The following is a 13,628-nucleotide window of genomic DNA, read 5'->3' as shown; positions in this document are numbered from 1 at the left end:
ACTTGGCCTTATTTGTTTATGTTTTACAAGCTCAGAGTTTATAATTAAGTCAGATAATTACCCTCCCGCTCAGAATAATGACAGTTAAAAATTTGTAGATTGATTTTCTGTCCAGAAAATGGGCTTTCTTAACATTGATGTTTTCTTACCCCTTTCGAAGTAAAAACACGTAGGTTAGGAATTGTTACAATACTTCTCCAAGATTACAGAACCACCAAGTAAGAAGATCTGGTTTTGAACTCAGACACCATATCACTTGGGCAATTCTACCTATGCCAGGCCTGTCTTTTCTCACCTGGGCTTGCTCATGTCTGTGGGTAGCTCTTAGCACCACTGTGGACTGGATCATATAGAAGGGCCTCACCCGCATGTTTGGGGGACAGCTTGCAGTTACCTGGGGTGACAGAGTGAGCACAGCCAGATATCTTATCCAGAAAACTAACCCAGGCTTATATACATGGTGGATTCTAAAAGTGAGAAGAGAAACATAAAAAGCCTCTTGAAATCTAGGCTTTGAATCCACATGGAGCTGCCTACCTTTCAATCTATTGGCCAAAACAAACCACCAAGCCATCCAAGACTCAAGGAGTTAAGTATAAGAATTAGAATAGTAACTGGTACATGGTCAAAATGTATTTGTATTTGTAATATAAATAGCAGCTTTAATAATCTAATAGTTAATATAAATACTTGACACATAAGAAGTTTTCAATAACTTATGGAAAGATAGTGAAATTTTTGAGTGCCCACTAATGGACCCAATATTGGACTGTGTTATTTTTATGTACGTTTTCTTTATTCAATCAGACAGTCTGTCAAGAAGTTATTAGTCAGTCAGGTACAATGGCTCGTGCCTGTAATCCCAGCACTTTGGGAGGCTGAGGTAGGTGGATCACCAGAGGTTAGCAATTTGAGACCAGCCTGGCCAACATGGTGAAATGCTGTCTCTACTAAAAATAAAAAAAATTAGTTGGGTGTGGTGTGGGCGGCCATAATCCCAACTACTTGGGAGGCTGAGGCAGGAGAACTGCTTAAACCCAGGAGGCAGAGGTTGTAGTGAATGGAGATCATGCCACTGCACTCTAGCCTGGGTGACAGAGCGAGATTCCGTCTCAAAGAAAAAAAGAAAAGAAGTAATTAGTTATCCTTGTGAGTTTCATTTTTCTTTTCATGTTTGTGAGAATATGAGACTTGCCCTGCATTAAATAGTTAATAAGTAAAATTCCTAATTTTCAAATTATTTTTGACTCCAATTCCAGTAATTTTTCCAAATCATGGACTGAAGTCCTATAATTCTAGATAGTAAGGGAGAAAAATCTACAAGTTTCTTAGTAATTGTTGATTTGTAAATTAGTAATAATTGATACCCTTGTTAACTTGTGTCAATACAAAAATCACTAAGTGATGCTTTTCCCTTCTTGTGATAGTCAGGCTTTCACCTCTGTGGACATGGACGTGGGAAATCGCACCATCCTGACTGAATTCATCTTGTTGGGTTTCTCAGCGAACCCCCAGTGGCAGCTGATTCTATTTGGAGTGTTTCTGATGCTCTATTTGATAACCTTGTCAGGAAACATGACCTTGGTTATCTTAATCCGAATTGATTCCCACTTGCATACGCCTATGTACTTTTTCATTGGTAATCTGTCTTTTTTGGATTTCTGGTATACCTCTGTGTATACCCCCAAAATCCTGGCCAATTGTGTCTCAGAAGATAAGCGCATTTCCCTGGCTGGATGTGGGGCTCAGCTGTTTTTTTCCTGTGTTGTAGCCTACACTGAATGCTATCTTCTGGCAGCCATGGCTTATGATCGCCATGCAGCAATTTGTAACCCATTGCTTTACTCAGGTACCATGTCCACTGCCCTCTGTACTGGGCTTGTTGCTGGCTCCTACATAGGAGGATTTTTGAATGCCATAGCCCATACTGCCAATACATTCCGCCTGCGTTTTTGTGGTAAAAATATCATTGACCACTTTTTCTGTGATGCACCACCATTGGTAAAAATGTCCTGTACAGACACCAGGGTCTATGAAAAAGTTCTCCTTGGTGTGGTGGGCTTCACAGTCCTCTCCAGCATTCTTGCTATCCTGATTTCCTATGTCAACATCCTCCTGGCTATCTTGAGAATCCATTCAGCTTCAGGGAGACGCAAGGCATTCTCCACCTGTGCTTCCCACCTCATCTCAGTCATGCTCTTCTATGGATCATTGTTGTTTATGTATTCAAGGCCTAGTTCCACCTACTCCCTAGAGAGGGACAAAGTAGCTGCTCTGTTCTACACTGTGATCAACCCACTGCTCAACCCTCTCATCTATAGCCTGAGAAACAAAGATATCAAAGAGGCCTTCAGGAAAGCAACACAGACTATACGACCACAAACATGAAGGTTATTCTCTTTGCAAATGCTGTTATTGAATTTTCCAGATCATTGTCTTATAAATGTTTGTTTGCATTTCTGTAGTTCATTTAAATTCAATAAGTCATATTTAAGACATTAAAAGACTGACCACATGAGTCTTTAATTATTATTAGTTTGTTGTGATGTAAGCAAAACAAAGCAATATTTAAAACTTATAGTATTGGGTTGTTTGACATTCTGCAATACGGTATTTTGCCTCGGCAGTATTCAATCTTTCGTCGATTTCATTGTGTTTGCTGCCTTTGAGAGATCTTGGGGAACAAAAGAAATTATGTGGTTTAATGAGTATAGTTTGACTTTGAAGCTTGGCAAGCAATCTTTACTAGGTGACAAGAATATCTGAAAGAGTGAGACTTCTGGAAATATGCTCAAGATTTTACAAATATTTATTTTAAGAAAATCATTTCCTCAAAATTTCTTCAGAATGCTCTAATTGAGCATATAGGAAGGATCTTTGTAAACCTCATGCCTTCTACGTAAAGAGAATAAATTAGGAAGATGTTTAAGAGTTGTTCAGGTTACAAACAACAATGACAACAGCAAAACTATCTCTAAATTAATGAATAAATATGTGTCTTTAGAATTGCATATCATCCTAAAAGAGTGTTCTCTCTAACAAGGAGTGAGAACTCCACAGTACTCTCTCTCAGGTCACACAGTGATGTAACAACATCAAACAAAATGAAACAAATGAGCAACAGGAAGCACCGCTCCCTAGTTACCTTTCTTTTTCCTTTGTCCTGAGCAAAAGACATAAGCTGCATGTTTGCCGCTGGCCTGAACCCAGCCTGGGCCTTGAACATTCCTAAGAACTGATAAACTTGTTTAGGTCGATGCCTGAAATCCTGAAAAATCAAACGTGTTGCTAACCATGTGGCAACTAGCCTTGGCCTTGAGCCCAGTTCCCTAAACTCTGATATAAACTCTGTCACCGAACCCCCTGGTGATGGCAGGTTGAGTTGATATTTCACTCAGTAGCTTTAGAAGACGGCAAGTTAAGGATTATTGGTTACAGTTTTCAAATCAGAAGCTTGCGGCTCAGAGGTTAGCACTTTGTTAATGAAATGTTATAGCGTTTGCTGGAATGAGCACATTTACACAACTAATTAAAATTTAAAAATGTGGGACATATCGTTGTAGCCATTTCATTTGTCTTTGCTGTGACATTTCTCATCTTTCTCTTCAGCTGCATTTGTTTTCCAACACATCCTGCCTCTTTCCATCAAAATAATCATAACATTCTTATGCCTCTATCACAAAGGAAGCTGTTTGAGTACTTAACTATAAGGATTTGGGGTGCATCCCACAAATATCAATGATCCATATTATGATTTCTTTTCATCTCCACAATACTCACTATGTAGGAAAAGTAATTGGGTCAATATTAGGGGAAATAACAAAGTAAAATTTGGTTTTACTTTAGGATGTCAGAAGTATTACTCTTCCATTTTGCATTAATCGGAGATACTGAATTTTAAAAACTGTATCAATATTAAATTGAACCTACAATTCTGTAGTATATATTATAGTCTGATATCAAAACCATAAAAGACAAACAAGCAAACAAACAAAAATACAAAGAAGCAAAATTTTTTCTGTTGAATTTTGTTCAATGATAAAAAAGAAATAGAAATCTAGTTCTGTAACCTCTCTGAGCAGTTTGTTATCACTTAGCACTGATTTGGGAACCTTAGGTCAATTCAGACTTTGGATTACGCTGACTTGAAGAATTGTTTCAGAGCTTCTTTCACGTCTTTATTCCTCAGACTGTAGATCATAGGGTTCAACATGGGGAACAGCACAGTATAAAAGGTAGAAACAATTTTGTCCCTCTCAAGGGAGTAGCTGGAACTTGGCCGAGAGTAGATGTAGAGAATGGAGCCATAGTATAAGGTAACAGAGATCAGGTGGGAGGAGCATGTGGAGAAGGCTTTGAGGTGGCCCTGGGTGGAGCGGATCCTCAGGATGGTGGCGATGATGGAGAGGTAAGAGGCCAGGATGAGCACAGTAGGGGAGATGACATTGGAGGCCAGCAGGAAATGCAGTACAGCCTGGTAGCTGTCTCTCACCCTGCATGCCAGCTTCACCAGGGGTGGGACATCACAGAGAGTCATCAATGACGTTGTCACCACAAAAATCCAGTGTGAATGTGTTGCTGGTTAATATTATTGCATTGACAAAACCCCCAGTATAGGAATGTAAAACCAAACAGATGCACAATCTCCCTGGCATAGCCTGAGCGTAAAGCAGGGGCTTGGAGATGGCCACGTAGCGGTCATAAGCCATGGCAGCCAGCAGGTAGCACTCACTATAGGCCAGTCCAGCAGAGAAGAAGAACTGACACAGGCAGCCAGCAAAAGAGATGCTTTTGTCTTCAGAGATGCAGGTCACTAGGATCTTTGGGGTGTAGACAGAGGAATACCAGAGATCCAGAAATGACAGATTTCCAATGAAAAAATACATGGGTGTGTGGAGGCGGGAGTCATTACAGATCAACATGATGAGGGTGCTATTTCCTACCACAGTCAGAGAGTACACGCCCAGGAACACCACAAACAGGCCCAGCTGCATCCCTGGATCTGTGGTGAAGCCCAGCAGGATGAACTCAGTCATGGTGTGATTGCTCCTCTGCATGGCTTACGGATACCACACCTACAAATAGAGTAGAAGAGAGTTTAATTGCCTCAACCAACACCAAATGATGGCATTTTCGATGCTAAGCACCTGCAATAATATAACCAACACTAAGCAGGAATTTTGGCTGCCTTGGGCAGGTGATAGAAGTTTTCTGAGCTTCAATATATTTATTGTAATAAAATGCATTTAATAACAGAAAAGCCTTCATGCTATTGAGAGGTTTATTAATTTTTTCTTGAAAAACAAAATATTTATTGAGCCCTATGTGCTGTTCCAGACAGTGGGATATAGCAGTGAAGATGATAGGGCTGACTCCTATCCTACTGAGCTTTTATTTTAGAAGGGAGAGATACATAAAAAACAAATAAGTACAGTGTCAATTAATGTTAAATGCTAATAAGAAAATAAAACAAGATGATAGGATAAAAACCAACTAGGAAAGAGCTCGTCTAATTTAGACACTGAGAGAAAAAAAAATTCTTTTCCTGTTCCCAGCTATGGATGGACAAATTGTTCAGAGCCTATGAAAATTGAAACCTTCTAAACACTATGGTTTAGAGGGTGATAACAATGTATTTTTCCACAATCACAGAAAAAAGTATCTGCTTAGTTACTCCACAGGAGTCTTTGGTACATTTATCATGAATTCCAGGGAAGGAATCCGGTTGAGAATTAGGGTGAAGCTTGGGTAAAGACCAATGAGTTTATCTGTTTCTGCCAAGTAAAAAAATGTGTGATTTCTTTATGGGTATTTGGGGTATAAAATATTGAGACTCAGCATTACTTCTCATCTCTATAAGCAGCCCTGGACATGGTTCTTAAAAGGACAGTTATCCCAAGTTGATATTGTCTAGAGCAATAGTTCTGAATGCCATAATATTGGAAAAATCTTCTTGTCAAACAAACATTTAGAAATGCTTCCTTTAGATTCTTGAAATAATATGTATAGTTGATGTAACCTAAGTATAAACATGTATGTATGTGTATGCAAACTATCCTAAGTCTAATGTAAATGGATGTAAAAGAAAAATAATTCACAATACAAATAATGAAATAATTACAATACAGGTTGTATTATAAAATAATTTGAATTTCAATATATAAATGCTGGATCACTTAGTGAGATATAAATAGTAAAATCGACACATGTAGAATCATCATTAACGTGTTGGTGACTCAAATATCAGGAGTCATGTTGATATTGGTGATATTTTCCTGACAAGTTCATCAAGTCTTGACAAAGTTCCAAACAAAGTAAACCACAATCTTTCCTTGGTTTTATTAAATTGTTGTATAGGAGGACCTTGCAAAATATAAGTTTTCTTTGTCTGTAGAGCAGAGTAGATTTCAAACTGATGTAATTATAACAATATTTTCTAATGCACAAATATGCATTGGGAGTCTGGGTGTAGGGAATGGAACATTTTTCTTTGCATAGGGCTGTCCCTATGGATGCAGGATGTGTTCATACTTGTCTACTACATACTAAACATCCAGTAGTCCTCTTATCTTTGTGATAATAATAAATCCAACCACACTCTTAAGAAATGACCATCAATGATAGACTGGATAAAGAAAATGTGACACATATACACCATGGAATACTATGCATCCATAAAAAAGAATGAGTTCATGTTCTTTGCAGGGACGTGGATGAAGCTGGAAGCCATCATTGTCAGTAAACTAACACAAGAACAGAAAACCAAACACCACATGTTCTCACTCATAAGTGGGAGTTGAACAATGAGAACACATGGACACAGGAAGGGGAATATCACACGCTGGGGCCTATTGGGGGTTGGAGGGCAAGGGGAGGGAGAGCATTAGGACAAATACCTAATGCATGCAGGGCTTAAAACCTAGATGATGGGTTAATAGGTGCAGAAAACCACCATGGCACATGTATTCTTAGGTAAGACAAATCTGCACGTTCTGCACATGTGTCTCAGAACTTAAAGTAAAATAAAGAAAAAAAGAAAAGTAAAAGAAAACCCAGCAGCTATGAGCACACAAAGCACAAGTTTTGGTAGCTAAATACCATTTTTCCACTGAAGGGACCCAGAGCTCCTTAAACCTCCCAAGTTTTGGTCAAGGATTACATAAGATGAGTCTGGGACATCTTGTGGCAGAAACTAAGAAAATATTCAAAGATTATAAAGACATGTTAAAACGACCCAGAGGCTAGTTTGAAGAAGTTTCCCCTGGATGCATTTTAGACAATTTCATATTATAAGTATAATTACCGTAATTGAATAAAACATATTGAATATAAAATAAAAAAAGAAACACTCTTTAAAGGATATTTTCATTTATTGAGACCCCACTCCTCCAAAACTTTGCATTTTACTTTGTAAAGCTTCATAGGCTTTTCTAGGAATTGTGTAAAGAAATACAAAATAACTGGAAAATGTTCCTAAGTGGTAAAATTACCTGTGGCAGTATGGCTCTCCATTTACTTTTTTTACTGGGTCACTGGGGTAAAGTGGAGATAGAAGCCCACAGGATAGAGCAAGGATTTTTGTTTCTTTTGCATGTCACATATCCCCACTGCCTAGAATAGTACCTGGCATATAATAGATATACAATAAATATTTATGGAATAAACAAATGGGTAACCCTGACTCAGAAGAGAAACAAGTCAAGAGAATTGATGTTCTGGGTGTCCTCTAATGATGTCATTATACCCTAAAACCACTACAGAATTGCTTGATATTCCGCATGCATTTCCCAGCACCAGTAATCGCAGGTCATTTGTGTTTTTTGCAGACAGGTGTAGGGACAAAGAAATCAGTCTACAATATAGCCAGCCTAAACAAATATTTGTTTTCCCAAATGGAGTGTCTGTGAAGAAATTGTTTTTCATCTGAGCAACAGATTGCCTGTCATTATGTGTCATCACGTTTAGGAAGCAAGCCTAAGAAATCAGAGCTGATTGCTCACACTAGAGACAGATGAGATACCCTCGAAAAAGCATTTGTCTTTCAGCAACTGAGAAGAATTCAGGTTCTTCATCACTAGTCAACAATGTAAAGCCTCAATTTCTTCATATGTAAGATAGGGATAATTCATCTCTTCTTAGGGTTGTTGTAAAGGAGTTTACTCAAATAAGGACTACATACAGTGACTAGCATGTTATAAACACTCAAGTAACAAATGGTTGTCCAATTCTTTGTACCTTAGAGTGCCCCAGTGTTTCTAACTTAGGAGGTTGCAGGCAAGCCCCCAGGAATCTGCTTGCATTAAAGCAGCCCAAGTGCTTGTAATGTGGGTTGTCTGTAGGTCATGTTGAGAAACACTAAAATGAATATCAGTTGTATTTATAAAAGTTTCCAGAATCAAAATGAAGTTAATAGTGTTAAATAAAAACAAGTGACAAATATGGCTGGGCATGGTGATTCATGCTTTTAATCCCAGAACTTTGGGAGGCTGAGTTGGGAGGGTCTCTGGAGCCCAGGTGTTCAAAAACAGTGTGGGCAACACAATGGGACTATGTTTCTATAATACATACATACATATATAAAAATAATTTAAAAAGTGACAAAAAGAGCCAGAGAAGGCAATTAAGAGAGGTTTTTCATGCTTGTATGCCTGATAAAACTATCACAAAAACTGCAAAAAACCACACTTCTGCACAAAGATCATCACAACTTTACACAAAAAGAGTACTTCTGCAAGGACATCTGCCCAGAAACTGCCTGTCCAACTGGGCATCTACCGGGTCACGCATCGCCTGCTACTGCTGGGTGCTGGAGAATCTGGTAAAAGCACCATTGTGAAGCAGATGAGGATCCTACATGTTAATAGGTTTAATGGAGAGGGCGCTGAAGAGGACCCGCAGGCTGCAAGGATCAACAGAGATGGAATATATTACCCCGGGTGATGGCTACAGTTTCTCATCTTCCCGGCTATGTCCTATCACAATTCACATGCTGGAATTGCTCCGTCTTAGGAACTTCTAATAAGAGCACTATTCTGTTGTCTGGAAGGGATGGGGGATGGGGTCCCTACTACCTGACCTTGAACTATGATTGAAAAAAATAACAAAAAATGGCCTGAAATACTTAATTGGTAAAACTGTAGTATGACAACTATCCAAAAAGACATCTATATAAGAAATGACTAAATGACAACCTATGGTACCAAAAGTTGGCATTTGAGCAAAATATGGCAAGTCCTTAGTAAGCAACCTACTGTGTACTAGATGTTGTGCAAAACCCTTGAACCCTACTAATACCTTGTCTGCATATCTCTCTGTGACTCTGTTCTGCAAGTAAAGATAAGTATTAACATTTGTGATAAATAAAAATTCTCTGCATGTTTCAGCAAAACCAACAAACAACAAAACAACAACAACAACAACAAAACAGGCATCACCCTTGTCATCAATCTGTGTAGCCAAAGATTATTATTCCAAAATCATCACATAATTCTCATTAAAAAAAAAAATCTTTGTCTTCCATTACCTCCCCGAATATGTCTATAGTTGACTGTGGCATTTGTATTCCCATGGCAACACTCTATTCTCAAATCAACCTATTTTTCTTTTAGATAGCCTCTCTGTGTTTGTTATTTAGGTTGACACATACGGTGTCAGAAATAGAACCCGTAAAAGATAATGATCCAAAGAAACTGGTGATTCTTGAACTGATATGCAGTGCTCACCTGAGCCCTTTGTGCTTTCCTCCACTTCCTTGGCTCGCTTTCCTGCCCTGATGAGTCTTCTCTTAGGCTGAGCCTGCCTCTTTTAGTATAGGCTTTTGTATATTAGTCAGGATCTGTTTTTTTTTTTTTTTTTTTTTTTTTTTATAAAGTCACCTAATAAGGGACTATGCACCCCTCCTGGGGTGATAAAAGACTTTTCGTCTTTTGTGGTAAATCTTTTCTGGTGTAAAGACGTGTGTCTTTCTGGATTGAGTACTCTAGTTCTACAGAATTTGCATTCTATCTAGGAGGCATGTCTTTTGTAGAGAATTCACTTTTGGTCTCTGTGCCTAGTTTAATATTTTGTTTGATCTTTATGCCGAGGTTGAAATTTTTGTGAACACTCTTATCTTGGTTTCTTTTGATTTGGTTTGATTCTTTCCCCTTAATTTTTAAAAAAAATATTCTGAAAGCAAAAATATATTCTAAATGGTGGGTGCAGAAAGGCTAATTAAAAGCCATTAGTGCAATTGCTACGGTCTAAAACACTGATCTAAACTACTGACATTTCCTGACAGGAATGATAGTATTTTCTTTGCTCTCAAGAGATGACTAAGAAACAGAATGGGTTTTTTTAAACATAAAGGCATGACAGGTTTTTGGAACTCCAGCTAGCCACATTTTATGGTCCATGCTTATGCATATTTTAAAATTGACAAGCAATGTTACATCAAGAAAAATTCAGAGCTCAAATGTTCATTATTTAAACTCTTTTTAAAGACCTGCAACTATCATGCTAACATGTAGAGACTTCTAAGTTCTCTCTCTTTCTTGTTTTTTCTTACTGCCAACTTTGAATCTGCTGACTTTTCTACTGGGGATGACATAAAACTCACTGCTTACAGCGTTCTAGTCAATATTTTTTTTAAAGTATTAAAGTGCTTTTAAATTAATAGTTTCACAAATTACAAGAGCTCCATGGTAACCAACAACCTAGACACCATTAGAAAATATAAATTTAGGTTTACCTGACTAAAATTTGTTTATGGTGATGAAATAATTTATTGAAAAATTAATAATCTATAAAAAGAACTAGGTAAATATATATAAATATTAGGATCTCAGGTATAACAGGTCAAAATCTTGAACTCAAAACAATATAAGTCATCTCTGTCTGGCATTAAAAAATTTGCTTTTTCTGCCACACAAAGACCAACCCCCAAGCCCCTGCCAAAAAACACAACACATCCTGCTAAAATTCTTTCTTGCCTGCATTTGTTAATCAAACAAAACAGACCTGCAAAAAAAAAAAAAAGATAGATGTGTTACTAGTTCACCACTGTTTGGAGATCTTGTTTTTCTAGTACAATTCAACCAGTCCTACTAAAATGTAAACAACTGAAAATTTAACTCTAAACTCATTTGAGACTGAATAAACAAAATAGAAATGTTAAAGAGGCTAAGAAAAACAGACAAATAAACAACACTAAAACCCAAGCTACTATATAAATTGCTTCACCCAAAATTTTGATCTGCAGCCTTCATTAGATTACCTATTGATGGTTATCACATCTTTGTTTGTGTCTGCATATATGTGTTTAGGTGTGTATATGTGTATGAACATGTATTATGTTGCATGTTGTTTCCACATGGTAAAATCTGGCATAGTTGGCAAAAAATTTCTTATTTTTTTATTTTTTTGAGATGGAGTCTTACTCTGTCACCCAGACTGGACTGCAGTGGCACTATCTCGGCTCACTGCAACCTCTGCCTCCCGGGTTCAAGCGATTCTTCTGCCTCAGCCTCCTGAGTACCCCTCCTGGGATTACAGCACGTGCCGCCACCATTCCTGGCTAAGTTTTGTATTTTTAGTAGAGATGGGGTTTCACCATGCCAATTGGTCAGGCTGGTCTTGAATCCTGACCCCGTGATCTGCCCTCCTCGGCCTCCCAAACTTCTGGGATAACAGGCGTGAGCCACTGTGCCTTACGGCAAAAAATTTCTTAAGGAATTCTATTTACATAGCTTAGACAAATGAGCACTCATATAAAATGTATAATAACCCAAATGCTTTTTTGTTCATGTGACTTAAGTGCATCTTTAATAAAAAAGCTGGTTTTAAAATTATCAGCAAATTGTCAACATATCTTTTTGCCCAGGTGTACTGGTAGAGTTTTATATTTGTCTTTGCTAGATGTTTTAGGGTGTTGGGGTTTGACCCAAAGGTTATAAAACTAAAAACCCAGCCTAAAATAGAACAATCTTTGTCAACTCTTTGATAATTAAGGCTAGTTTAATAATGTTTGTTTAGTAAAAATAGCTATCTCTTCTAAGTTATAATTAAATATTCATACAATTAACTTTAAGATTTCTACTTAGGTATACACCTGATACTCATAAGTTATAAAAATAGGAAAATAACTAGAAATGATGACTAGCTTTATTTCATATCTCAATTTTCATAACTAATCTATGTAAACTATAAAAAATGAATAAATTAGATAATAGAAATGAGGTAAATGTCTGTAAATATAGTTTTCATGTAATTTGAAATCTTAAAGTTATGTTATATTGATTTAAATGATAGATATTCATTAAATGTCTGAGTCATTTCCAAATAAGATCAAAAGATAAAACAAAATTCTGACCATAAATATAGGTTTCTTTTCTTGGATTCTAAAATAATATAGAAAGACTAAATAGATTTGGTTCTATGAATATACATAAAATTATGTTATAGAAAAACATGTTTTTAAAATTATACAAATTTTCATATATAAAATATGGGATATGACAGATAATTCAAGATTTCTGGCTTCCTAGGTTTTCACTAAAATTTAAGGTTATTAAATTAAAAATACTAATTAATATCTCTAGAACTATAATAAAATCTCTCAAAAAAGTAAGATGTGTTTTAATAAAAAATTATAAGAAAGGCGTAAAAGCATATTCTTTATCAAGAAAAAAGAATAATTTTGTCTAATTTAGAGGTTATTTAAAGATTTTTTTGCAAAATACAAATTTAACAAGTATAAAACAATAAGCTACAATGTGACGGAAAAGTACCAGTAAGTAGGAGAGAGACAGAAATAGGAAAAAAATTATGGGTATGAAAATATATTTTCACAAAAAAAGTCAATAATAACTTAATTGTATATTTTAAAATAACGTAAAGAATGTAATTTAGAGTAGAGGACGCGATGGCTTCAAGGTTACTTCCCGGAGCTGGAGCGCTGGCCGCGCAGGCCCTGAGGGCTCGCGGCCCCAGTGGCGTGGCCGCGGTGCGCTCCATGGCATCTGGAGGTGGTGTTCCCACCGATGACGAGCAGGCGACTGGGTTGGAGAGGGAGATCATGCTGGCTGCAAGGAAGGGACTGGACCCATACAATGTACTGCCCCCAAAGGGAGCTTCAGGCACCAAGGAAGACCCTAATTTAGTCCCCTCCATCACCAACAAGAGAATAGTGGGCTGCATCTGTGAAGAGGACAATACCAGCGTCGTCTGGTTTTGGCTGCATGAAGGCGAGGCCCAGCGATGCCCCCGCTGTGGAGCCCATTACAAGCTGGTGCCCCACCAGCTGGCACACTGAGCGCCTGCACTAAGTTACTCAAAATGTGCTGTAAAGTTTCTTCTTTCCAGTAAAGACTAGCTGTTGCATTGGCAAAAAAAAAAAAAAGAATGTAATTGAATTATTTGTAACTCAAAGGATAAATGCTTGAGGGGATGGATACGCCATTTTTCATGACGTGCTTATTTCACATTGTATGCCTGTATCAAAATATCTCATGTACGCCATAAATACGTACACCTACTATGTACCCACAACAATTAAAAATAAATAAAAAATTAAAATAATAATTTAAAATAAATAAAATGATACTCATTTTATTTATTTCTGATTACTCTCTAGGCATGTTCAATCGTCA

General features: G+C 37.3%; 2 protein-coding genes and 1 pseudogene across 3 annotated transcripts; 2 read left to right on the top strand and 1 right to left on the bottom strand.

Moving 5' to 3' along the window:
• Nucleotides 1-1,404: 1,404 nt before the first annotated feature.
• Nucleotides 1,405-2,388, top strand: LOC104672883 (olfactory receptor 9G4). Its single transcript, XM_010376747.2, has one exon. The coding sequence runs from the start codon at nucleotides 1,405-1,407 to the stop codon at nucleotides 2,386-2,388; it is 984 nt and encodes a 327-aa protein (XP_010375049.2).
• A 1,735-nt stretch (nucleotides 2,389-4,123) lies between these two features.
• On the bottom strand, nucleotides 4,124-5,057 carry LOC104672884 (olfactory receptor 9G1). The gene is given in 2 exon segments (XM_010376749.1): nucleotides 4,124-4,532; nucleotides 4,534-5,057. Coding segments are annotated over 2 exon segments (933 nt in total).
• Nucleotides 5,058-12,894: 7,837 nt separating this feature from the next.
• Nucleotides 12,895-13,378, top strand: LOC104672885 (annotated as a pseudogene). Its single transcript, XR_749454.2, has one exon. The product of XR_749454.2 is annotated as a cytochrome c oxidase subunit 5B, mitochondrial pseudogene (transcript).
• Nucleotides 13,379-13,628: the final 250 nt, after the last annotated feature.

This window comes from Rhinopithecus roxellana, chromosome 15 (genome assembly GCF_007565055.1).
Source record: "Rhinopithecus roxellana isolate Shanxi Qingling chromosome 15, ASM756505v1, whole genome shotgun sequence".
In the NCBI taxonomy this organism is placed as follows: Eukaryota; Metazoa; Chordata; class Mammalia; order Primates; family Cercopithecidae; genus Rhinopithecus; species Rhinopithecus roxellana.
This window is presented reverse-complemented; position numbering and strand designations above follow the sequence as displayed.